The 27,647-nt window shown below is 41.3% G+C and overlaps 1 protein-coding gene across 6 annotated transcripts in view; it reads right to left on the bottom strand.

Moving 5' to 3' along the window:
• fbln2 (fibulin 2) overlaps positions 1-27,647 on the bottom strand; it is a 246,417-nt gene that overhangs the window by 126,086 nt on the left and 92,684 nt on the right. For all 6 annotated transcript variants that reach the window (XM_087273759.1, XM_087273756.1, XM_087273755.1 and 3 more), the window contains one exon: positions 2,261-2,467. In XM_087273759.1, the coding sequence (XP_087129885.1) occupies positions 2,261-2,467 (207 nt within the window). The remainder of the gene's footprint in view (positions 1-2,260; positions 2,468-27,647) is intronic.

Below are 27,647 nucleotides of genomic sequence, written 5' to 3'. Positions count from 1 at the left end.
GTGCTAACAACATGCTAATTCATGCTAGAATCGTGCTAACAACATGCTAATTCATGCTAGAAACGTGCTAGTAACATGCTAATTCATGCTAGAATCATGCTAGTAACATGCCAATTCATGCTAGAATCATGCTAACAACATGCTAATTCATGCTAAAATCATGCTAACAACATTCTAATTCATGCTAAAATCATGCTAGTAACATGCTAATTCATGCTAGAATTATGCTAGCAACATGCTAATTTATGCTAGAATCATGCTAACAACATGCTAATTCATGCTAAAAACATGCTAACAACATGGTAATTCACGCTAGAATCATGCTAACAACATGCTAATTCACGTTAGAATCATGCTAATACCATGGTAATCTATCTATCTATCTATCTATCTATCTATCTATCTATCTATCTATCTATCTATCTATCTATCTATCTATCTATCTATCTTTTCATACTTTTAAAAACTGTTTAAACTAAATTAACTATTACCGTCAGGCTTTCACAAGCCAGCCTCAAAGTTTGTTCTCAAACTTTAAGAATCTAGTTAACTCTTTTATTGTCACATTAACTTGAGGAACTACACTCAATTTAGAGAGGCACCAAATACTATCTAAACAGATTAAATTTTGCTCTAAGGATTTTGCTATGTAGCTAAATAAACTACAGGTTTTTATTTATATAAGTTGTTTATAATAATCCACTAATATTAATCCAAGGAATAAAATGGTTTCAATTAAGTTTTATAGCTTTAAACGTTCTATTACAATTCTGGCAACATAAGTGTGATTGTAAATCTTGTAAAAGTACAGAGTACTTGTAAATATACATTTATCTATGTGATAGGCTCCAAAGTTAGATTTTTGAACACAAATAGAAGATATACTGAAGAATGTTGGAAACCTCTAGCCATTGACTTCCATAGTATTTGTTTTTCCTACTATGGAATTCAATGGTTACAAGTTTCTGAAATGTTCTAATATATATCCTTTTTTTGTTCAACAGATTTAAAAAAGTAAAAATTGGTTTGGAACAATTTGAGAGTAAGTAAATGAGGACATAATTTAAATTTTTGGGTGAGCAATTTCTTTAATTTGGCAAAATGTGCTGTTGTTACTGCAGCAACTGCATGAAGGACAATGTAAAATAAAGTCAGGATAGCAATTTTAACAGCATTTTACCTCTGTAAAATTGCTTACGATATATAATGAATGAATATTATTCATGTGGCTTTTCAAAGTTCAAAGGTTTTAAAAATATTATTATATCTGGATGTTTAATTTACTGACTCATCATAAAAACCTTCACTAGACTGCTGTATGTACCGACACGCACCCGAATGCAAACTCGGAGGTCATTCTGAATTCAGATACGTTCAGTGTAGCACACACACACATTCAAACACACACAGGATGTTGAGCTGGTATTAAGTTTAATTCCTCTATTTAATGCAGGGCTGATAGTGAGTGTTTGAAGACTTGCGTATGCTGTCTTGTACACAGAAACAGATCTCAACTGGGAATTTCTATGAATAACACAAATCCTGCTGCTTCTTAACCATCTTTAGGTGTATACAGTATTTTGTTGAATGATAGCTGCTTACTTTTCAACTGAAGAAAAAAACGCCTGGCCTGAATGCTGTAAATTAACAACAAATTTTATATTCAGTGAACACTTCAATCTAAACCATGTTAAATGTTTTCCATTCAATGCAAGAGATTAATTTCCCTGACTTTACTGAATTTCTGAAAAAACACACACATACATTTAAAGCTACAATGTATTAAATCATACTCATATCAAATTACAAGAAATGAGTTAACACTTGCAAGATCTTTCTAATGTAGCATCTATGCTCAGGACAGCAAAATTGACATTGTTCTCTGACATTTTTTTGTAAAATTAAACTAGTAAAAACTCTGTTATAGCATTTTTTGTTTGTTTGTTTGTTTACCCAACTGCTAAGAAACCAGGAAATGTGAAGATGTTTTATTACTAGAGACTTTACTATTTTCTCAGACTCCGCAGCAGCTTCTTCAGTTCCTATGGGCCTTTAATCCACTGTATGGAGATTTTGTGGGAACAATATGCCACTATTTACTTTATTTTGCTACTGTATACTCACTTACATAAATAAACTATAGTGTCCTGCATCTAATAATAAAATATCATCAAAATTATATCTAGAGTCTGAATTATTTGACCATACTGTATGTACAGTTTGAAAGGAATCAAGAGGTGCTTGGAGGGTCTAATGCTACCTGACACACAGGTGTGGCCATCCTGCAGGAGTGTGTACCCGGGGTGGCAGGCGCACAGGTAGGAGTCGCGGGTGTTGATGCAGGTGTGATGGCAGAGCGAAGCAAATCTCTGGCATCTGTCACCATGCTCCAAATCCTCTAGTGAATTAACTGCGGGATCCACATCCCCGGCTGACAGCGCCTGCTTCCAAAACTGACTGTCTGATACTGAGAAAGGAGAAGGAGAAAAATCAGACACAGATTGAAGTGGGTCTTGTAACTTCATTTACATTGCTGACATTAATTGATATACAGTGTCAATATAGGGATGAAACTAGTGCTTAATTTGTAAATTGCAAGGTTCCAGAACAAATTGGGTTTACAGATCCGGGATGTGACCAGAGGAGGCAGAGGTAACGGAGCATTTGCGCAATCAAACTGGTGGGCCAATTTAACTTAATTACAGCTTGAACTAGTAGCGTTTATAGTGTGCATGTACTGTAAAAAAAAAAAGAAAAGTTTTTTGTTTTTATTTTATTTCAATCTTCATGTATAAAATGTTTTCTTCCCTATAAATTTATTATGAAAATGTATCTAAATTTATGCAGAGGAAACTACAAGGACACACTGTCTGTCGCATAAACAAGGTGGGCGCAAATCAGTCTTTTTAAAATAATTTATTTTTTTAATTTTTTTGTTTTTTTGCTAAAATACATGTTAAACAAGTTTGAAAGATTGTTTCGTCTTCTTTTTTTGTCAACAGGTGAATTTGAACCCTGGTATCATATAGCCTAAAATTATAGCCTGTTTTGTTTTAGACGTTGTACTAATAATCTTGTAAATCTGTCTTTACGCCATTGATCTACATTTCAAATTAAGCACTAATTTTAAAGCACCATTTCATAACCATTTTAAGTTAAAAGGTAAATTTAAAGCCACTGACATCATCATGATTAATTGTTTGTGTTTTTAAATTAAATTTATGCAAGCTACAAGTCTGCAGAAGAATATTTTTTACTGGTCTGTGAGAAGGGAAATCGGTAAAATGAGGTGCCGCATCAGATTTCAGAGGTGTCAGCACGCTAGTCCTCCCTCCCTTCTCCCCCAACGGCCCGCACTCACATTACATTCAGGCCTGGGCACGCTTATGTCATCCATGCTGCGCTGTTCAGTAAGCGCTCTCGCTCAGCACAGTGGAGATTTCTTCAGTTATATCATTTAAGTTGTTTGATATGCAGTGACACGCAGTCAAATATTTTGCCGAACAAATCAGCCACTTTTGACGCTCATAAACAACCATAGAGTACTCGTGCTGCAGGAATTAGAAGGTTTGCTGAAGCTGCGCAGCTGTCATGCAGTGAGGGGTTTGCGTCTTTAACAAACTGCGAACAGTTTGCGTTCACTGAACAGTAAGAATTATTAATAAATCCATATGAAACAGTCACTTAAAAGTCTTGTCTCGCTTTCAGTTTCGGGCTTAGGTGCGTTTTGCACTCACACACAAGCACACCGCGCCAAAACCCAAGTGAACCACGCTCAGGCAAACCTCTTCCAACCCGGCCAGGGCCGGCCAAGTGAACTATGCCTGAGACCAATTCAGAGCACTCACAATTCTCAAACGATACAGGAAATGGGCCTGGGCACGGTTCGGATGGCATAGTGTGAGTAGGCCCTGGATGAAACGCAATAAAATTTTTGGTCATTAATGAATAGAATATATTAGTGAAAGATGCACATTTTGTATTCTCTCAGTATATCAGAATGCAATTTTTATGATGGTTATCATTATATTTAGCAGTTTTCATTTGTTTTCATTGGAATTTTAGTTGTGTTTACTATATAATTTTGATTCAGGCTTTCAGAGCAAGTTAAACTAATGAAAGCACATTTTCCATTTTTATATAACTTTTTACCATTTTTAATTCCTTTACAGTTAACAATTATTTAATTTTAAATAACACAAATGTTTTTAGTTTTATGGATTAATGAATAATTTGAAAACAAGAACTACAATGTATGTTTTACAGTATATGTTTGTTTGTCTTCCATGATATTCGTTTGCTTTTAAATAAATGAAATTTGTGCTGCAATCTGATGTGAACCTGAACTAACCTTCCCGTATGATAAAAAGCATAAATTGACTTATTTTGAGAGACGTACTTAATCATTTTGACTCACAGACAGTGTTTGATTTTGAAGGACCCTTTGAAGCAGTTATTTTTTAGCACTTCAGTCTGGAAATACACTACAACAACAGCTGCTATGATTGTTTTCCCTTCAAAGTGCCCTGAGTAGGTTTTTTTTAATGCCATCAGAAATGGTCTGATAGTCATAATGGTCTTCAGGGGGCCTTTCTGTCAAATTCATTCTTGTTTCATAGTTTTTTTTTGTTGTTTTTTTCTCGAAGTGTGGCTTCCACACTCTCTTTTGAGAAATTTATTTATTTATTATTTGTTTTTCATAAAGATTATTTTCTTTTTTCTTATTGTTTCCTTTTTTCTAAGAAATAATGATTATTTTAAAAATGATTCATATTAATTTAATAAAAGTTTAGTTTTCTTTTATACGATGCAACACTCATATAATCTAAATATTCATGTAATATTATTTTTGAATCAAACACATTACAAAGAACACACTTCTGTTTGTAAAATTTATTTAACTTTTTATTTCATCTAGTTGCTAATATTATATTCCCCATTTACATTGTTAAACTTAAGCTAAAAAAAACAAGGAAAAAAAATAATAATTGCAAAGTGACAAAAACACCAGACAATGACTAAGTGAATAATTGAATGAATGGATAAATGAATGAATGAATAAATCACTGAAAAAAAAAATACCAATCAAAATATTGTAAAATGAAACAAATGCATATGATAATTTAAATAAAATTCAAACTGCAATATTAATAAAAACCAGAATAGCATCTCAATGATACAACATTTAATTTTAACAAGGTTTAAGTAAAACTAATAAATGCTTCAGAATTTGTTATTGGCGTTCATGTTAACTCATGCACTTATCAAACGTTAACAAACTGAACTACTTTTCAAAGTGTGCTGGAGTCATTCATTCAATGACACATGCATCATATAATAAGAGCTGACTGGTTGATCCTTCTTTTAAAATGAGAGTCTTTCTTCAAATATATCTCACTTCCTGTCACTTCAGCAGTCTCCAGCGAATATTCTCAAGCATAAACCAGCTGTCAACCAGAACGACATGGCAATGTCAACACCTTGTAGGTAAACATAATGCATATTAAATCAATGTGCCAGTCAACATCTGTCATCTAGAAGCCGCCAGCTGTTTCTGCCACACCCTCAATGCCCTCCATCTGCCAATCACATCCTATCAATCCCAAAATTCACAGTCATCCATTCCTAAAAAAAAAAACAACCGTCTGCGTTAATGAACAGGCTTTCCAACATTGCACACCAATTTGGCAAGGCGTTCAACTGACTTGGCAATTAGCGTCTGGCTAAACATAATAAACAGGCTCGGCTTCACCTTACACAGCACGCTGGTGTAAAGTAAATATTTCTCACAGTCATTAACCGAATGTAAATGCAATGGAGGGAGAAGGAGATTAAACATTTCCGTTATAATTAATCACGTTACGGGTGTGAGGTGGCAGGGGGCTTGAGAAAGCATCCCTAATGGAAATAATTACCTCTCAACTGTTTTTTTTATCACTTAAACCTTTGATGCAGCGAAAGGGTTTATATAGTTAGCAAGAGAATCTGTGAAAAGAGAAACAAAAGGCATCTCAGTGGGTGCAAATTAATTGGACCTATAGTGCCCTCCACTAATGTTGGCACCCTTGGTATCTATGAGCAAAGAAGGCTGTGAAAAATGCTTTTATTGTTTAAAATGTTATAACATTTCATTAAACTCTGCTTTCACTGACAACAAAAATGGCAAATGAATTACAGTAATAATAATAAAAAAAATCGTAAACTAATGTGCCACAATTATTGAACCCTTTAAATTCATATGAGCAAAATAACTGAAAGTATATTCCAATTTCCATTTTATATGTTTTTTTAAATTGACCTGTGTGACTAGGAACAGAATTTCTTTCAGTCTGGACCTCCTGCTTCACTGGGGTAAAAATATATGGTAACACACAGGGCAAACTTATCTGATGCTTGGTTCCATTTAGAAGGGCTCATCTATGCTCTAAACTTTCTGGGGGGTCCCTCTGAAAAAGTACTTCTAAATTGAACAAAGTGTGTGACGCCAAACAACTTTCCTGCACAAAGGATTATGGCCCGAAGTGTCCTTCAGTTGTATGCTTCCAAATGCTTCATTCAAAAGGGCTCTTCAAAGTGGCCAGTTTTGAGCACATTGGTATGGAACAACACTTCCATTTGGCCGCCATGATTTTTTTCACTCCATAGTGCCCTTCAAGGGTAAAATGTCACATTTGGAATCCCTGTGTTCCCTTGGCGGAATACCCCCTGCCATTTTATAGTGAGTTTAATTTCATCACATGAACAAGGGAATATTACATGGACATACTCTAAACCGCTCGATTTTGACAGAGAGTCAGTTTCATATGTTCACTCCAGCTCCTATATGTTCAAGAAGACAATGTGATTGTGATTGTGACGTCATAATAGGGCAGTTCCTAAGTGCTCAAGGGTTTACAACCACATTCCAGTCCAATTTTTATGGCCTTCACTTACAATTTTCCCCATCTCTTTAGCTTAGATATACAGTGTGTCTACTGGTAGAACATCTGAATGGGTTTAAATAGAATGACCTAAACCTGAGAAGCCCAAAATAGGGCCCGCAGGCCAAAAGTTGGCCCATTGTAACCTTTGATTTGGACCGCCATTCCATCAGAGAAGAGAGGGAGAATTTTGGGGGGTTGGGGTTAATAGCTTTAAAATACAAAGTCGTTTCTAATTTAATTTAACCTTTCATTTGTTTTGTTTTTTAAGCTACTAAAAAATATACTTTTTTTGTAATAAACATCCTGTTGCTCAACAAAAACACAACAACCTCAGAGAGCAAATCAAGGCAAAAGCAGATGCAGCTTGACAAGTGTGTTTGGCATTAAACTTAATTGTGGTAACAATGGAATTCCTATGTTTTCATTATAATAGATTAATTATAAAGTGTAAAGTAATCTGATTAAAGTCATGTTTTCTATTAATTTTGAAATAAATAAGGACATTATCCCTGGCAACTTTGTATACAGCTTTATATTTACCTTCGGCCCATGGCTCTCAATCAAGTTTGGTATTTGGCCCTTCATAACAAAAAGTTTGGACATGCCCTAAACCCTAAGCACTTGGGAATTACACTGTTGTTATGTCACAATCACATTGCACACTGGGCTATATAGGTGCTAGAGTAGACATATGAAGCCATCTCGCTTCCTCTGTAAAAATCAAGGGATCGAGGGTGTGTCCATGTAATTCTCCCTTGTTTAAGTGGAATGCACATTACAATGGCAGCGGGGATTCCCCCTAGTGAACAAGGGAAGGGAAGTTTGTCAGTGTGTGTCTAAAAGTGGAGTGGAACACAGCTCTAGTTTTGGCCAAAACCACTGACTTGTTTACTCATTACCTAATCCTTATTATTATTATTATTATTATTATTATTATTATTGTCTATGACAGTTAAGTGCACTAAATTAGGAAAGAGAGAATTAATTGCTGGCAGCTAGCTCTCTGCAATTCTCACATGGTCGCCCACTAAGCAGGGCTGCGCCTGGTCAGTACCTGGATGGGAGACCACATGAGACCAGCAGGGGGCATTCAACCTGTGGTCTGAGTTGGTCCTAATGCCCCAGTATATTGATGGGGACTCTATACTGCTCAGTGAGCAGTCTTTCCGATGAGATGTTTAACTGTCAATAAAAATCCCAAGATGTCCTGGCCAAATTTGCCCACTGTCCTCCTAACCATCCCCATATCATAAATGGCTTCATCACTCCTTTCCTCTCCATCTATCAGCTGGTGTGTGATCTGGTGCAATATGGCTGCTGTCGGGTCATTTAGGTGGATGCTGCACACTGGTGGTGGATGAGGAGGTTTCACCAATGTGTAAAGCACTTTGAGTGTCCAGAAAACACTATATAAATGCAAGGAATAATAATTATAGTTATTATTAATAATAATTAGTAATACTATCCAGATAACTGATTTTTTGACAGTGACTTTAAATTGTGAGCCAGAGAACGTTCGAGGTTACTAAAGTAACCCTTCGTTCCCCGAGGAGGGGAACGGAAGCACTATAAGTGGATTTGATTGTAAAATCCACGCATTGGGGAGGTTCGGTTCAGAAGCTACTCGTCTGAAAGAGTATTGAACGGGCCAATTAAGAATGAATTGGCAGCGCAAGCCTGCGCAGGTGAGCGGCATAAGCAATCAACTGAGTATATAAGCTCACCTGGCGCCAGCAGACGCTATCCTTTTTAAGCTGAAGAGACTTTCAACAGCTAAGGGACAGTCATTATGGCGACGGAGTATAGTGCTTCCGTTCCCCTCCTCGGGGAACGAAGGGTTACTTTAGTAACCTCGAACGTTCCCCTTCGGGGGGAACTTCAGCACTATAAGTGGATTTGATTGTAAAATCCACGCATTGGGAGCCCATTGAAAGCGCCATAATGACTGCACCTTACCAACACCCCCGATGAGGAGATAGTCAAGCAAGCGTGACACACCCACATCATGGGGGGCGCGGTCCTCCAACGTGTCCCTGGCCCTAATTTATCCTACTTCAACAGAAGTTTTACGGATTTATATATATTTTTTGGGAAGTCGTGAGCATCTAGATAATTCTAGGAAAATACGACAGTACGTTGGGAAGCGTGCAATCCCGATAGGGAGGACGCTGCGGAGGCCATCCGTTACCCAAGGGGGGATAGATGGCAGAATTTACATATGGACTAGCCCTAAAAAGGGGGAGTACGCATAGCAAAAGAGTGGTTAGCGGGGAGGGAAGACACGGGTCCGCCCAGGGGGGGGACTTAACCGTGGCGGAATAAGCATATGGGATCGCCTAGTGGGGATCACGCATAGCAGGCACCTTTACCCAAAACGCGGGCTGACCAGCGGGCAGACCTACAACGTAGTGGGCCAGCAAGTGACTCCTCCGCTGAGTCAGTGCTGGGGGCCACGGAGGAATCTGCAGGGCTCACCTGACGGGGAACTTTACTGACAGATAAAAAGGCGCACGTATCTCCGTGTTAGGGAAAATGGCGCAGCAAGCGTGTTTCAACACCCTACCGAATTGTTTCCTCAATCACCAAGGGTTACCTAATATCCTTGAGGAAACCGGCTCCACTCGCAGATGTAAAACCTTGCAAATGTGTTGGGTGTCACCCAGCCCGCAGCTCCACAGATGTCTGTTAGAGGGACGCCGCGTGCGCGCGCTCGAGAGGATGCGAAGCTCCGAGTGGAGTGCGCACGCGCTCTCGGGGGACGCGGCTCATCTCGGCTCTGATAGTGAAAGAAAGGCATCCACAATCTAGTGGGAACTTATTTCGGTACGGCACTTCCCTGCTGCCGACCGCTATAACAGACGAAGAGCTGCTCAGATGATCTAAACTCTGAGTGCGGTCCGGATAATACGCAAAACGCGAACTGGACAATAAGAAGGGCTGGGTCTGCCTCCTCCGAGGGCAGCGCTTGCAGGCTCACTACCTCGTATTAAAACGGAGTGGTAGGAACCTTGGGCACATATCGCGGGCGGGGTCTCAGGACGTGAGAGAAGCCAGCCCAATTACAGGCACGAGTCACTGACCGAAAAATGCCTCCGGGTCCCCGACCCTCTAATCGATATCAACGCGACCAGCAGAGCTGTCTTCAGGGACAGAAAGATACTGAGTCGAGGATCGAAGGGATCTGACGCGGCTTGTGTAGCGAGGGCGAGATCCTAAGAGTGCATGAGAGGGGGCGGGGTGGATTAATTCGCTTAACGCCCCTGAGGAACCGGATGATGAGGTTATGCGTTCCCACGGTGCTGCCAGCCACCGCGTTATGAGAGCGGAGATGGCAGCCACGTAACCTTGAGTGTGGAGGGCGACAGCCTGCTCTCCAACTTCTCTCGGCGTAAAGAAAGCACAACGCTGATCTGGCAAATTACGGGGGTCTTCTCAGCGAGAGACACACCCTTCAGTGAATAGACTCCACGTCAGGGCATAGGCGCGCTCGGGGAGGGGGCTCTAGCCCGAGTGACAGTATTAGCCACCGCAATCGGAGGTTACCTAAGTCTTCCTCGCGTCTAAAAATCTCTTCAAAGATCGGCGAGGGTGCCAGGTGGTGCCCTGTCCCTGAGAGAGTAGGTGCTCTCTCGAAGGGACTGCCAGGGGAGGGCTATCGCGAGGGAGAGCTCTGACATCCAGGTCCGGTTGAGCCAGAGAGGCGCAACCAGCAACCTGTTCCTCGTCCTCCCTGACCTTGCACAGTAACTGCGCGAGCAGGCTCACTGGGGGAAACGCGTATTTGCGCGTGCCCCGAGGCCAGCTGTAAGCCAGTGCATCCGTGCCGAGAGCACTCGGTCAGGGAAAGAACAACTGGCAATGAGCGATCTCGGGGGAAGCAACAGATCGATCTGGGCTTCCCCGAATCGCGCCCATATCAGCTGAACAGACTCGGGGTGGAGTCTCCATTCTCCAGGACGCAAGGCTGCCGTGAGAGCGCATCGGCTGCACGGTTGAGCTTGCCTGAATATGAATGGCGTGCAGCGATTTCAGCCGCGGATGACTCCAGAGGAGCAGACGGCGGGCGAGCTGAGACATGCGGCGAGAGCGCATACCCCCTATACGGCTGATATACGCCACCGCCGCCGTACTGTCCGTCCTGACCAGCACGTGTTGCCGCTCCAGCACCGGAAAAAAACGGTGGAGAGCGAGGAACACTGCCAACAGCTCCAGGCGATATGCCAATGCAACTGGGTACCTTTCCACAGGTCCGCAGCCGCATGCCCGCAACGCACAGCCCCCCAGCCCGTGTTGGAAGTGTCTGCTGAAACGACAACAAGACTGGACGCCTGTTTTAGAGACACCCAGGCCTGTAGGAACGAGGGGTCACTCCAAGGGCTGAGGGCGCGGCGACACAGCGCAGTAACAGAGACTCGGTGTGCGCGCGCGTGCCATGAGCGTCTGGGGACTCAATCGTGAAGCCAGTGCTGAAGTGGTCTCATATAGAATAATCCGAGCGGCATGAAGCGGCTGCGGATGCCATATGCCCCAGGAGCCTCTGAAATAGTTTCAGTGGGACCACTATTTTACTGTAGAGCTCTCTCAGACAGTACAGCATCAGCTGAGCGCGCTCTCCGGAGAGGCGCGCTGCCATGGTGACCGAGTCCAGCTCCAGCTCGAGAGAAGAGATCCTCTGCACGGGGGCGAGTTTGCTCTTTTCTCGGTTGACCCCCACAGGTGGAAGTGCCAGAGCACTTTGTCTCTGTGCATAATCAACTGCTCCGAGAGAGGGCAAAAATCAGCCAGTCGTAAAGAAATTGAGTATGCAGATGCCCGCGAGCCGAAGGGGCGCTGAGGCACCCTCCGCGGGCTTGGTGAGGACCCGCGGAGACAGAGAGAGCCCGAAGGGGAGGGCTTTGTATTGCCAAGCTCGACCTTCAAACGCAAACCGCAGAAACTGTCGGTGGCGAGGAAGAGTGGAGACATGGAAATACGCGTCCATCAGGTCTAATGCTGCAGACCAACCCAGAGGACGAACGCACCGGAGGATGCGCTTCTGCGTGAGCATTCTGAACGGCAGCTTGTGCAGGCAGCGGTTCAAAACGCACAGATCTAGGATTGGCCGTGACCCACCGATCTTTTTGGGCACGATGAAGCGTGGGCTGTAACACCCGCTCTCCATCTCGGCTGGAGGGAGCGGCTCGATTGCATCCTTCGCCAGGAGGACAGCAATCTCCTCTCGCAAGACAGGGGCGGACAGGGGGCTGACCCTGGTGAATACACACCCGTGACTTGGGGGGCCGTTTCGCGAACTGAATCGCATAGCCGAGTCTGATTGTGCGTATGAGCCACCGCGAAGAGCTGGCCCGCGCTAACCAGGCAGGCAGAGCTCTCGCTAGTGGACTCATCGCTACAATCGCTGACGTACCAGCAGTGGGGCAGCGCGGAGTGGGTGTGCTGATCCGGGAAGCTCGCGGGTCCCACGGAAAAGCTGGAGGTGAGATATTTGCTCTCACTCCAAACCCGAGCTCCGGAGGGGAGGCTCGAGGGGTGGGAGAAAGGAGACCGTCCTCCCAGCGCTCGTGAGCCACTGGCGAAACGCACCGAATCTGCAAGCTAGAAAGCATAGCGTCCCAGACTGGCAGATTTCGGGCTGTCACATCTGGGGAAGTGAAAAGTGCCCTTTCATAATGTTTTCATGGCAGTAAAAAGTGCCGTTGGAAATGGGGCCCCGCCCTCCAGCGGGGAAAGAGCAAGTTCCCTCTTCTCCAGATGGCCTGTCCCAGGGGCGCTTCGCAGTCCGTTGCCGGACTTAGCGGCGTTCTGGGCAGGGGGGCTGCCTGCTTCCGAGGTGCCCGACGCGCTCGCTTCGCCGGAGGCGTGTGCGGGGGCGGAGCAGCTCTCGTAGGCGGGCGCCTTCGGCGAGGAGCAGGTATGAATGGCACGGCGGGCGGAGCGGGCTACGGACCGCCGATAAGACATCACCCACCAACTGCTCTCTCACCGCCTTGAATTCCTGGGTGAATTCACAGACAGTGTCGCCGAACCTGGCTGGGGATATGGGGAAGTCAAGAAAGCGGACTTTGTCGACTTTGCGCATATCAGCCAGGGGTGGCGCTCCTGGACCACTAATGTGGACATCGTCCTCCCCAACGCACACGCAGCGGACTCAGTAGTCCGAAGAGCTAAGTCGACGGCGGTGCGAAGCTCGTAAGCCTGGGTTGGACCCACCCTCGTGCAGCTCGGCCAGCGCCAGCGCCTGCGCTTGGTAGCGCTGGTAGGTGGCTATCGCATGCAAGGCGGAAGCAGCCTGGCCCGCAGCTATGTAAGCTCTAGCTCCGAGGGAGGTAGATAACTTACAGGCTTTGGATGGGAGACGAGGCGGACCCCGCCAAGAAGAGGCGCCGCGCGGATTTACCGCCATCGCGCACTCAACCTGAGGAATCGCCACATACCCCCTGGCTGTTTCACCGTCAAGAGTGGTTAGGGTGGAGGAACACGCAGCACGAGCAGAAAAAAGTGCTTTACAAGACCGCGTGAGCCTACTGTGCACCTCCGGGAAGAAGGGAACGCCCCTCTAGTCGGTCCGGCCGCGGAGCTGGGGGATAAACCATCTCCAACCCACGGCCGAAGCAGCCCGGGAAAGCACGGCTAACATGTCCGTTTCAGGATCCGTAGTGACAGCGCTCACCAGCCCGAAGGGGGCGAGCGGGTCTGGATCATCATCGGACAATGAAAGCCCACCCTCCGATGCCGCGGTGGACATCTGGTCTCCGGTGTCATCGGGCGTAAGGGCTACCATCTGTTAGACGGATCGCTTCCCCCGCCCGAAGCTTGGATGGAGCGCTTAGAGGAGCGGGAGGTCCGCGGGCCCGTGGGCGACGGATTATCTCTCGCTAAAATCCTCAGATCTGCCCGAGTGCCCGCTGCAGAGCAGGGGACAACTGGGGTGGTTCGCCCTTTTGCAAAGGCTAACCGCGATCTTGCGCAACAGTCATGGCATCGCAATGACGACATGAACTGCCCGCGAGCAGTGCATTAACATGCTGGACCCCCAGACATGTAACGCAGTGCCCGCGCCCATCATCCGAGGACAGGAAACCACCGCATCCAGAAACGCACAGTCGGAGCGCCGTCCTGATAAGGACGTGCTGCACGACTGTGTTGCTCTTTCTGTGAAGTTTGCAACTTTATACGCACCGCTCTGGAGGACCGGACCCAAAGAACGCCAGGCAAGGGAGAAACCCAGCTCGACCGTCTGCCACTGCGTGTACACACTCTGGACCGGGAGAATGCTCTCGTTCGCTTAGAATCGCTGGTCACAGCAGGAGGAACCCTCATCGACTCGATCAGAAAGTCTCTGAAGCGAAAAGGATAGCGTCTGCTGGCGCCAGGTGAGCTTATATACTCAGTTGATTGCTTATGCCGCTCACCTGCGCAGGCTTGCGCTGCCAATTCATTCTTAATTGGCCCGTTCAATACTCTTTCAGACGAGTAGCTTCTGAACCGAACCTCCCCAATGCGTGGATTTTACAATCAAATCCACTTATAGTGCTGAAGTTCCCCCCGAAGGGGAACAGTGTGTTGATAACAATTTCTACCATCCTGTAATGCAACTTTTTTGGCTTTATAAATTGAATGCATCATTCTTTTGTGATATTTACTGTATTATTTGATAACAAAGAGAACAAAAATAAATTAAGAGAACAAAAAAAAATATATATTTAAAAATAAAAACATTACTTTCACAATATTGGTCCATAAAAAATGTCATATTTACATACTACATCATATTATATAACATAGTATATAAATATAGAAAATTACAAAAGTATAAAAAATATCTACATACATAAAAGATATAACTATCCTGGCATAAATTATGAAAAAATATGGTGTTCTCCTGAGCTGTGTTTCTTCTTCTTTTGTCTTTTTGTCCCCTCGCGCTGGATTTTATGAAATGGCACTTCAAAAATGTTCATTCAAAATCAGATTGGATAAAGTATAGTGAACGAATGTAGGAAACTCAGTTGTTCATTCAGACTGTAGACATCACCACAATATGACGGACACCTACTGTGTATAGTGCGCTATATAGTGGCTAGGGAGTGGTTCTGGACACTTTTCATGCATTTTACAATACAATGAAAAAAACAAACAAAGAACAGAGCTTTGATTGTGTGGCAAAAGGTTGCAGAGCTAGAAAGATAGAAAGTGGCTATGAGAAAATAGCAAAGACACTGAAAATGCTAGTTTTCACCATTAGGGCAGAATCAGACAGGAAGAGATCTTGGGCTCTATTTTGTCGATCCATGCGCAAAGCGCAGAGCGCGGAGTGCAGGGCGCAAACGCTTTTAGGACGTGTCAGAATCCATTTTTGCTAAAATAAGGACAGAAAAATCCGTCATCCTTATTATATCCTATATATATCCTTAATATTTTAATTATTTTTCATATGTAAAGATATTTGCGTATTGCTCTACATCTTGTGTGTATTAAGCAGTGTGTAAGCCAGGTGCAACTCTGCGCTGGACTTTAGACCGGGTTTTATTTTGGTCTATTGAAAAATTATAGTTTCTCAAAATAGCAACGCACCACCAATCTGTCTCAGAACGCCTTCCTTTTTAGACCAAAACGCCTATGGCGCACATAAGATCGCAAATGCATTTGCTATTTAAACAGCGTGGCGCAACACCCCAAAACGACTTTTGCGCCCAGCTTAAACTAGCAAACAACTATTGCGTCGCACCTTGTGCCACATTGCGCCGGGTGTATGATAGGGCCCCTTGTGTCTATTATTCTCAATGCACTTTTTTTTTAATGGGGATGGTCAGAATGACCAAACAAATATCCAAAAATCTTCAAGAACTGCAGAAGAGAGTTGGACCTCAGGGTCAAATGTTTCCAAAATTACAATCATACAATGTCAACAACATCACCACAAATTGTTACAATTTACTAATATACTCTCATTAAAAAACAAACTCAAGTGTTTTTGTTACTATCTTGAGCAAAAGATTAAAGGATAAATATTAAGACATTTTATTCATAGCATTCTTTGCTCATATTTACCAAGAGTAACAATATTAATGGGTACTGTATTTCAGTGTTCCATCATCTGTGTGTGGACCATGAAGAGGAAATAATCCAGCCATAATGTACAGCTCATCTCACCTTGCTTCAGGATATCAGGTCGACCCTTCAGGGGAAATGAGGCACTGGGCCAAAGGAATGTGCCATTTGAGACATAGTGAGAGGTAAAGTCTGGGTTTTATGTCTCGTTCAAAGGAACAGTGACCTGGGTCTATTGACTGGGGCTTTACTGATAACTGCGGGAGTGCTAGTTGAGCAATGAGCGTCTGCCATTACACTGATATGGCACTACGGCTCCCAGGGTGATGGAATAAAAGCCAGGAGAGTGCTGAAAACTTTGCAGCTAAAAGGTGTAAATAGGTTTAATGCGATTAAATGAATCGGAGAAAAAAAATCATGCAATGTTCCATCACACACTCTAGGGTGCAATCCATGATTGCTGCTTGTTTCTCTGATAAAGTCAGTCTATTTAAAATCAGTATAATATTTATAAATGTATTATACTTATGAGTGTATTATAAATAATAATACAATTTTAATAAACTTTATTAAGTTTTTTAACATTTGCATGCCACTGAGTAACTTTTGAAAATGACTAAAACTAAATTGCAAATAATAAATATACTGTGTAATACTATTAGTGCTCATATGCACTCATATGCACCTTTAAAGATATCAGTATAAACCCTTTATATGCTTGACTGAAATAAATATTTTATTTAAATTTATCTATAAATTGAATAATAATAATAATAATAATAATAATAATAATAATGATAATTCCTTACATTTACATAGCGCTTTTATAGGCACTCAAAGCGATTTACTTTAACCATTTGTTGCAATCGATTTCCTAAGTAGCTACGGTTGTTACAACTACATTAATTTAAGTTAACTGAACTTGTACAGATTTGATAACCGAACTTAAAATGTTTAAGTTACTAATAGTCTGAATGTTTGGTGATGTGAACTCAAATAGTATAGGTGTATATGATTCAATATATATAAGTTTACTCAAACCATTTGGTTTCAAAACTCAAATGGTTTGCCGAAATTGGTTCCCTCTAACGGTTTGAGTTAACACATTGGGTTTTACACTGTACAAAAGTGTACTTTTTAAAATGGTATCACCTCTGTGACTTTTCTAACTTTATTTTGTTACATTTAGTAACTTAGTAAACTACTGCTACTACATACAAAATAAATTATTGCTTGATCAAACTACATATTTAAATTGAGCCAAATCAAAACAAGTCTTGATTTTTTGAGGGGACAACTTAACTGTTTTACAGCGGGGAAAATAAGTATTGAACATGTCACCATTTTTCTCAGAAAACATATTTCTAAAGGTACTGTTGACTAGTTTACAAATGAAGTTATGTGTACTGTAATAAAGTTAAAAGACACAGGGAAAAATATTGAACACATGAAGAAAGGGAGGTGCAGAAAGACCAGACAGCAGCTGAAATCTCCCAGTAGTTCTTTAGCAATCCTCTGCTCTTTATCACTGTAAATTATTGTTAGCTGCTTCAGTCCAAACATCTACATTATCAGGATGATGAAGATGAAACCAGGGTAGCCATTTCAGCAAGAAAAAGATCCAAAACACTGGCAAGAAAACTCTCAAATGGTTTCAGAGAAAAAAATATCAAGTTGTAGAATGGCCCAGCCAATCACCTGACTTGAATCCAATATAGAATACAAAACAATGATCCGATTTTATAGACGAGACCCACAGAACCATCAAAATTTTTACACTCTGTTGCTGTCTGTGATAAAATCACACCTGAGCAAAATTTGATTCAGTTCCATATCAACAGCTCCTTTAGAAATATTATTCCCATGAAAAAAACATGACGTGTTCAATACTTATTTCATTAATAAATTTTGTGGAACCCAGCCTTTTTTATGTGTACAGAACTACTACTGCTGCGACTACTACTACTACTACTACTACTACTACTAATAATAATAATAATAATAGTAAAATCTAATTTACTGCATGTGTGCTTTTGAATTTAGATTTCTGCTGAATTTTAATCAGTAAACATAATTCATACATTTTATTTAATAAAAATTAGGTAGACATCCATTTTACACATTTAAATAGATTTCAGACACTACCATTAGGTTCAGACAAAGGTACAGCAATGCATTACCTCACTTTAATGAATCCAATTTAGAAAAGCAGCAACAAAACCAATTTCTGGAGTGCATACAGTCAACTTCGAAAGCTAATATCAGGTCTTATCCCAGTGTAAACATATAGCACAGTTCACAGGCTGAACGGCAATCCAAAAAGCGAACAATGTTTCCATGCGGATCCTGCCAAAATTAGTGAAATTAGTCGGCTGAAACATTGGAGACAGAAGGAAAGTTTGCTGGCATGAGCAGAAAGGCAACAGCCTGCTTTGCCATCTGCTTCTGATTCGGCCCAGCCTGCCAGCATCTTTGTGCATTATTCTGAACGGTAACGTGACACCTGACCAATCAGCTCTGGGCATCTTACTTTCCTCTGATCCATCAATGTCAAGCTCTCGGCCAGAAGTGTGACCAACCTGAATGTGAAACCCAAAGCCAAGACACAGCTAGACTTCAGACCATACAGGCCTCAAACACAAACATGCGGAATCATGACTGAGGCGCTGATGTTCATATGAAGACATAAACGCCAAAGTCACTGGGATGAAGAGATAGCTGGGACAGTGTGCTGAAAAACTGAGACATTCCAGGTCCTTGTGTGGTTTCGCATCATATGGTGTGTCTCCATCACACCGTTTCTTGGCATAACACATTGTCTAGATCTGTTCATCAAAGTAAAACATGAACTCCCACCAACACTGGATACTTTAAAGCAGGGGTTTCCAGTCTTATTTCATATGCGAGCTACTTTTTAAAAACTAAAAATAACTTATGTGAACTTCTGGCAGAGAATTTATCATGTCATAGTCACTGATCTTTTTAAAAAATTATTTAATATCATAATATTCAATATTATCAGTATATATACCGGCGATGCGGTGGAGTAGTAGGTAGTGCTTTCGCCTCACAGCAAGAAGGTACCTGGTTTGAGACTCTAGCTGGGTCAGTTGGCATTTCTGTGTGGAGTTTGCATGTTCTCCCCGTGTTCGTGTGTTTCCTCTTGGTGCTCCACAGTCCAAAGACATGCGGTACAGGTGAATTGGGTAGGCTAAATTGTCTGTAGTGTATGTGTGTGAATAAGTGTGTATGAATGTTTCCCAGTAATGGGCTGCAGCTGGAAGTGCATCCACTGTGTGAAACATGTGCTGGATAAGTTGGCGATTCATTCCGCTGTGGCGACCCCAGATTAATAAAGGGACTAAGCAGACAAGAAAATGAATGAATGAGTATATATACTGCATACAATATTATGTTGCCTGTTTAATTTGAATCAAAATTGAATAAAATAATACATTTATTTGATAGAAAACAATACTTTGTATAATATCAGGCCAATCTGGAGGAGGAGGGTGCGTCGGTTGATTGGTCAGTCAGTCAGTCAGTCAAACCAGAGGTGTGGACTCGAGTCATGTGACTTGGACTCGAGTCAGACTCGAGTCATGAATTTGATGACTTTAGACTCGACTTGACAAAATATAAAAAGACTTGCAACTCGACTTGGACTTGAACATAAATGACTCGGACTTTGACTAGGACTTGCCCCTATTGACTTGTAAAGACTTGCTGCTTCTCATGAAAAGCCCAACGATAAAAAAGTATGTTGACATAGACCGCTCTCTCTCTCTCTCCGTTTATGTGTGCGTGTGTGTGACAGCATGCGCGCGCGCGCGTGTGTGTGAGCATGCGCGCTTTCGGCATGACGTCCAATCAAAGCACGGTAGATTGTTTTGATTCGACAGTATCCAACGTGACTACTATGAGGCGCGGGAGTGGACAAAAGTCAAGCGAACGCAGAGAGAATTTGAATTTGAACTTGAGATCGAGCCAATACTTGCGTGCCAATACTCGCTCTCTCTCTCTCTCTCTCTCTCACATACAACATACACCTCTCTCTCTCTCTCTCTCTCTCTCTCTCTCTCTCTCTCTCGTGCATTCAGTCTCTTTGCGTTCGCTTGACTTTTGTTTACGATGGCGTCTCATACCTTTAGTGATTTTGCTCTCACGGGATCCTGTTAAACTGACCCTTCGCTAAGCCACGCCCAAAAACCGCCACCCACCAATCGCGGCTTACCAATCGTAGCTACGGGCAGAGGCTCTGTCAAGCTTTCGAGCGAGGGAAACAAGCCAAATCGTTGCGCAATTGGATTGTGAAAATCTGACACCTGCTATCCTAAAAGTTTGGACTGGGTGGTGGGATTTTTTCCCTTTTCAAAACCAAAGCCCAAGAGGAGAAATGCCAGCGTGGATCAAGCTGTGTGAGGGGCGGTAAAGGAGTTAAGCTAAGTTGGTTTTGTTTTCGATATTCACATTCAATGATAGGTGGCAATAACTCACACTCCTCTTATCCTAAACAGATCTAAACTGTGTTTCTTATAAAAACAAACAAAAAAAAAAAAAAAAAAAAAAAACAAAGCAGGTTATGCTTCCCAGCGGTCTTAAAGAGCCCATATTATGGGTTTTTGAAAATTCCCCTCCATGTAGTGTGTAACACAGCTCTAAGTGAAGCGAAGTATCCAGCTAAGGCTTAAATCTGTAAGAATACAGTGTTTAAAACGGTTGATTCATCTATAAAAGAGTCGACTCATAGTGCTTCAAACGAGTCGCCTTGATACCGACTCATTAGGTGTTTCGCCATGACGTACGAACGAAACCAAGTTATTCACGTGCACGCGCAAACCCGGGAGATTTCAAACCTGAGGCCCCGCCCTCTGACGCAGAAACCCAGACACACACACACACCCACAAACACACGCACACCCACAAACACACGCACACAAACATGCCGGTCGATTGAAGTCACACTGCAGATGGATATATTGAGTCTCTACCCAAAGATGAAACCTCAGCATTATAACCAAGCAGTTGGAAACTTCTGGAAGCTACATGCTACAAAGAATACTTCATCTGAGTTTGTTAAAGGAAGGATCAGTAAAGAGTAACTGATGGACGTCAGGATGGGTTTCTTCCATTTCTCAAGTGTAAGTACGTGCGGTTAAAGTTGTTGCCTCGTTTACTCTTGCTTGCAAATGTATTTAGTTGTGATTTGTTACTTGTAACCGCGTGTACTGTATCAGGTTAACTGGATATTTGATCTTATCGCGTGCAAAGTCACGTTAAAAACGCGACCCGTGCTGTTTGTTTATGGAGCTCCGTGCTAGAGTTCTGCTCCCGCGATTTATTCGGAATTTATTCCCGCGCCGCAGAAATCTGGCGCGGGGACAGCCGCGGGAATAAATTTCCGAATAAATCGCGGGAGCGGTCGGTAACGGGTTTAATTTGGGACGGGAGCGGGCTGTCTAGCAATATCACAGATATTGCTATGCGAATTAGAAAGAGAGAGTCTGCGTGGTGCTTGTGTGTGTGTTAGTGCGCACGCGCGCGTATGAGAGAGAGAGAGAGAGAGAGAGAGAGAGAGAGAGAGAGAGAGAGCGAACGAACGAACGACAGCTTGGCTGTCTGGACTGTATACTGGGTGATTTTTGGTTGTGTTCTCCGCTCTAGCGGGACCGGGCGCGGCGGGCAGAAAACGGAGCGGGTTCTCAGGCTAAAACCTGGCGGGTGCGGGCGGAAGCGGGAGCGTTGTCATCCGGAGGTGTGTGTGTGTTTTTGTGTGTGTGTGGTATGGCCAGTACACGACTGTCTCCTTCGTTCGGTTATCCGTGGCACTATCCACTCGCCATAGTGTGGCAGCTAAAATCCACGTCTATACTATCGAGCGTGTATGAACTGTGATTACTTTTTAAATTGCTGATTAGCTATTGGCCATTTCCCTCTCTGACTGAAGGCAGTCGACCAATCGCGACAGACTGTCATCGGTCCAATCAGCGCAGATTAGCTCCGCGCTAAGGAGGGGTTTGGGAACAAATGAATCACTGGACGATTCATACGGGAGTCGCTGGGATAATTAGGTAAAAATAAATGCAGATTATAAGACCATGAAAGTGTTTTTTGACCTTGCATGCATATTAGACTGTTGTTGGAGACCCTTACAACCAGGATATGACCCTATTTCATGTATAATATGGGCTCTTTTTTTTCCCACTCGATATTATGAGCCAGGGCTCGACAATAAGGACTGCCCGATGGCCCGGGGCCAGCGTGCGAGACACTCGGGCCAGTGTACAAAATGTTACTGGCTCGATCGGGCCAGCTGCTGCCTTTTTGCCTGCCAGATCGAGCCAGAGCTGCGTGCTGCGACTGTCTGTCAATTGTGTGCAAATACAATCTTACGGTGCTTTCACACATAGACGTTTGTTTCGGAATCTGTCTCGTTTCACCCGTTAGCGCGTTTTTTTGGCATATATCCAGCAGTTGCGCTCGCTTCCGCGCCAAATCAATCAGTCCAAGATCGCCTGAATGAGACGCGGTCTCTGTCCTATTGAGCGTATCGATTGTAGCGAGAAAACAAAACAATGCAACGAACTAACGACCCAGGCTATATCACAGTGTATCATGATCGTGTAATAGCCATATATACGGCTATATGAAGAGGGAATGATGAGCAGGGCGAGATGTCATTATTACCGGTAAATGCGAAAGTGAAAGCATGCTGAAATATTACCGAGAGCTGTTTATCCAGCCTGATCTCGGTTTATCCGTCAGGAAAATTGACCGAAATTACTATCTGTTAATTTTTCCATATTATAATCGTATAAAATGTTGTATTAGGCCTGTTGTTTTGTTCATTTCCGCACTGACAGCTCGAAAGAAAGATTTACATTGATCTGATGCAGTCTCGGTTCATCTGCTATGTCTCTCTATAATTTAAGCCTAAAATACAGAATTATAGTCAACGTTTCTTTAATAGATTGATTAATTCAATTGATCGATTTCTACAAAACCTGACAATTGAAATGAGGCTCTGTATATATGAGAAAGTCTGACCTCGATTTGTATTCGGTGACGATGTCTGTGGGTTGTTAAATTAAAGTGCACATTTTCACTTATAAAATATTCTATACACAATGCACAAACGTTTGGGGTCAGTGTGATTAAATATGTTAAAATAAGCTTCTTCTGCTCACCAAGGCTGCAATTATTTCATCATAAATACAAATTGTGAAATGTTGCACTATAAAATAACTGTTCAAAAGTAGTTTATCATTTAATTTATTCATTTATTCCAGTGATTTTAAAGATGAGATTTCAGCTTCAGTACTCCAGTCACATGATCCTTCAGAAATCACTAATATTAATTATTATTATATTTATTAATGGTAAAAGTTATAAAATCAATAATGTCTGGAGTAACTATTTTATTTGAAACTAAATACAATAACAAAGCAGTTATTTAAAATTTTAATAAATATTTAACAATTACACCTTTTTTACATTTATAAATATAGCCTTGATGAACTGAATAGTTTTCCTTAAACATTTTAAAAATTACCGTAAATATATATACAGATTTATTAGCCCCCTTTTGTTTTTTGTTTTTTCTTTTTAAAATATTTCCTAAATGATGTTTAACAAAGCAAAGAAATGTTGATATTTTGTCTGATAATATTTTTTCCTCTGAACAAAATCTTATTTGTTTTATTTTGGCTAGAATAAAAACATTTTTTAAACCATTTTAAGGTAAAATTTATTAGCCTCTTAAGCTAATTGTTTTTCAGACTGTCTACAGAACAAACCATCATTATACAATAACTAGCCTAATTACCCTAACCTGCCTAGTTAACCTAATTACCCTAGTTAAGCCTTTAAATGTCACTTTAAGCTGTATAGAAGTGTCTTGAAGAATATCTAGTAAAATATTATTTACAGTCATCATGACAAAGATAAAATAAATCAGTTATTAGAGATGAGTTATTAAAACTATTATGTTTAGAAATGTGCTGAAAAAATCTGTTCTCTGTTAAATAGAAATTGGGGAAAAAAATAAACAGGGGTGCTAATAATTTAGGGGAACTAATAATTCTGAAATCAACTGTGTGTGTGTGTGTGTGTATACACACACACACACGCACATTCAAATAGCGATTAACTTCTTTTTTTTTTTTTTGGTGGGGCCAGTGAAAATTTGGGCAGGGCAAGTAAAAATCAGAACCACTGGCCCGATCGGGCCAGTAGAAAAAATCCTTAGCGTTGAACCCTGTGAGCACTGCTTAGTTTAAACCCTCGCTATTGTAACGCATATAAATACATACACTAATATTTGCTGGTAGGAAAAATCTATTTGTTCACTTCTGTTATTTATACTTTGATTTGCATTTCAATTTTTTTTCTTCCACTTAACTGCAAATTTGAATAAAAACTGGATAAAGAGCACACAAACATGCTGACAGTAATAGGTACTGTACACTGTTATGGGTCAATGATGCTAATATTCGGCACAAATCCATCAGTTTCTTAGGTTATTAGATTATTTTATAATTTCACCTCTCCTGCTGTGCATGAACTATGCTGTTGAATGTTCAGCGTATGAGGTGGCTAGGCTAACCTTGCTTCAATTTTGATAAAATTATTCTCTAATCAGTTGCTATTATGTTGTGAATATACCCCTGTAATGCATACTGCAGTCCTCTTTTGTCTGGCTTTCTCAGATATCTCACCTGTTTGTCAAAAATGACTAATTAAATCCTTGGGAATGTCTGACACCAGCGCATACACACTGTAATAGATGTGCCAGGCATGAAAGCTTGACAGGCGTAGTAGCAACAGTAACTAAGGAGGGCGAGGCTTAGCGAAGGGTTATTCCAAGAATGTTGATATGGTTTCTTTCTTGCTTTACTATTTATTAACAATACACAAAAACTAAAAGGTTAAGGTAAATTCTTTAATAAATTCTAGTGTTTTTGAGTATTATACTTGTTGTATACTTGTATTATACTTATGTTTTAGACTAGTATTATTTACGACTTGTTAATGAATGCTTCATAATACAGTAGTATTACCAATAGTGAACAGATAAAATAATACAAAGTGTAGTTTTACTACAGTAAAGTGTAGGGATTTGTAGTATAAAATACCCTATATTGTAAAATAATACAGCACTGTGTAATTTGTTTATATTACACTTGTGTTACCATAGCAACTATAGTATTTCCACAACTGATCAATTGAAGTTCTTTACTGTAGTAGGCTACTGTTCAAAACACAGTACATGCCAATATACGTGTTCAGGGGCCCTGTGGAACAGCTTTCCTAAAAATGAAGAGGATGACATGGAAAATGTCCTCCACAATCTCATCAGCAAAGTGGAAGCCAGCAGACACTAGTTTACTTTATTTTAGCTGCCATGATAAAATGAGATTGATAGTGAGATTACAGTAGACTATAATACCTTTTCAAGTGTTTCCTTATTTTTATCACAGTTACATTTCTGCTTGCATTAGTTTTTGTTTAAATGCTTTTAAAATAAAATGTATTCTTTACATCCAACATCTATTCCAGGGGTGCCTTATAGTGGTGTAAACCCCTTTACAAGGGGTGTTACCCCTGTGTAAACTCTAGCCACCCCTGTGGCCAACCCGATATGATTTTGCTGTTGACATTATTTATTTAAATCTACTTACATAAATGCAATACAATGCAATATTTCAATAAATAAATAGCCACTAAAAAATTATTGTGGATTGATTGGTGCCACTGACGTAGCTGGCCTCTTCTGGCCCCCCTTAAGCAAATTTTCAGGGGGGCACCACTGGTCTATTCTCTGTCTTTAAGTGTTTGAAACTGAAAATATCTCATCATATAAAACAACCAAAAATGTTATGGTTTATTAGATTAAACATTTAATATGTAAGTCTATTTTAGTATTTTGGTTATTGTTATTAAACAGTGCAGCAATATGAATCATATCAAAAAGCATGAAAGGAAGAGGGAACACGACACAAATTGTGAGTTTGCATATAATCTCTGAGAGCGCTCAAGAAAATTTGTGTGTGAGCAGTGCATATTTGAGAGCGAGAGAAAATTTGAGAACTCGCAATCAGTTTTGTCCACAAACAGAGGAAATCCGTGCACGAGCATCACACAAGGTAGAGAGCAAAGCTCTTCAACGTTATGTGAAGAAAACAACATTATTGTTTGTATGAAGTAGCCTACTTCATTAACAATATGTGCTACCATTTTACATTGCTGCTAGACAGATTTGCAACTCCATCTCTTTAGCACACACGAGATTCAATTGACAAAATTCCAATTTCACCCAATTTAACTTTGCGGCATATACAGGAGTTGGTCTACTGCTGCCTCATTGAGGTTATGTAATTTTGGTTAATCACAAGTTGATCACCGAAGACATAACATACGGGCACAACTAAACTTAATGAATTAGACAGCAGTAGACCTGCAATTTCTGTGTGATGAGGCAAAATGGAGTCTTTTTTTGGTGGAACTCGTTCTTGTGCATTATGCTGTGGAGACGAGACGCAGCACTGTTCAGTACTTTTTCAGAAAATTGCATTTGTATTTTTATATATCTGAGCAATGTTCTTTAATAAAAAAAGGTTTGTTTAATTAATACAGATCTTACAACCATACCTAATCTGTATATATTTTATTTTTCTGTTAAAAAGACTCGAAAAGACTCGAAAATCAAACTGCAGGACTTTGGACTTGACTTGAGACTTGTTGCCTTTGACTCGGGACTTGACTCGGGACTTGCCTGTCTTGACTCGGGACTTGACTCGGGACTTGAGGGCAATGAATTGAGACTTACTTGTGACTTGCCAAACAATGACTTGGTCCCACCTCTGAGTCAAACAGTCAGTCGACAGAGACCTCTGGTGGCTTTACGCGAGAACAACAGGCGCGAAGGGCACTCGAAAGAGAAATTTGAGATCTCAAAAAGCGTACACAGCAGCGTCTGGTGGATTTGTGAAAACAAAAACTGCACAAAAAAATTTAGCTCCTGGGACTTATTTGGCGCACTCCAGAACTGTATGTAGAGGTATGTTTTCAGAATGAGTCTGGGTTTGCGATTATAAGCCTCATTTAGGCTACTATTTATTAACGAGATTTAAATACTGCATTTTAGTGATATTTAAGCACTGTTTTAGCTGAAATAGATTGTCGGATGGTCATCATAACTAAAAAAGTATATTTGAAAATTCATGGATAACAACAATAGCTAAAATAGTATTCAAATTCATTTTAATTCTGGTTGCTTTTGGTGCTTCACACATTTTTATTGGTCGTTTTTCCCCAAATATAAAAAAATACTAAAAGTTACTTAAACTATTTTCTCTATTTAAAAACAATACAGTAGCAAAAAATGACTACACTTTTACCAGATTGTATGTTTTCCTGCACATCTGGATGTTGGACTCATGAAAAATAATTGTGTGCACTGGTCAAAACTGATTAGCTGTACTGAAGCAACAGCCAACAGAGGATTCCACTTGGTCTTAAAACCTTTTTTTGATGGGATATTTTCATTATTTATGATGGTATAGCAGTCAAAATATGACAAATGACTTCATGTATGGGACAAATTCTGGACCTTTGTCAGAGAGGAGTGGGTCTTTCGAACCACTTGAACCCCTCCTGGCTACGGGCCTGTGC

Source organism: Danio rerio, chromosome 11 (genome assembly GCF_052040795.2).
Source record: "Danio rerio strain M-AB ecotype USA chromosome 11, GRCz13ab, whole genome shotgun sequence".
NCBI classification, from domain to species: Eukaryota; Metazoa; Chordata; class Actinopteri; order Cypriniformes; family Danionidae; genus Danio; species Danio rerio.
The sequence above is the reverse complement of the archived record's forward strand: the minus strand, read 5'-3'. Positions and strand labels throughout refer to the sequence as shown.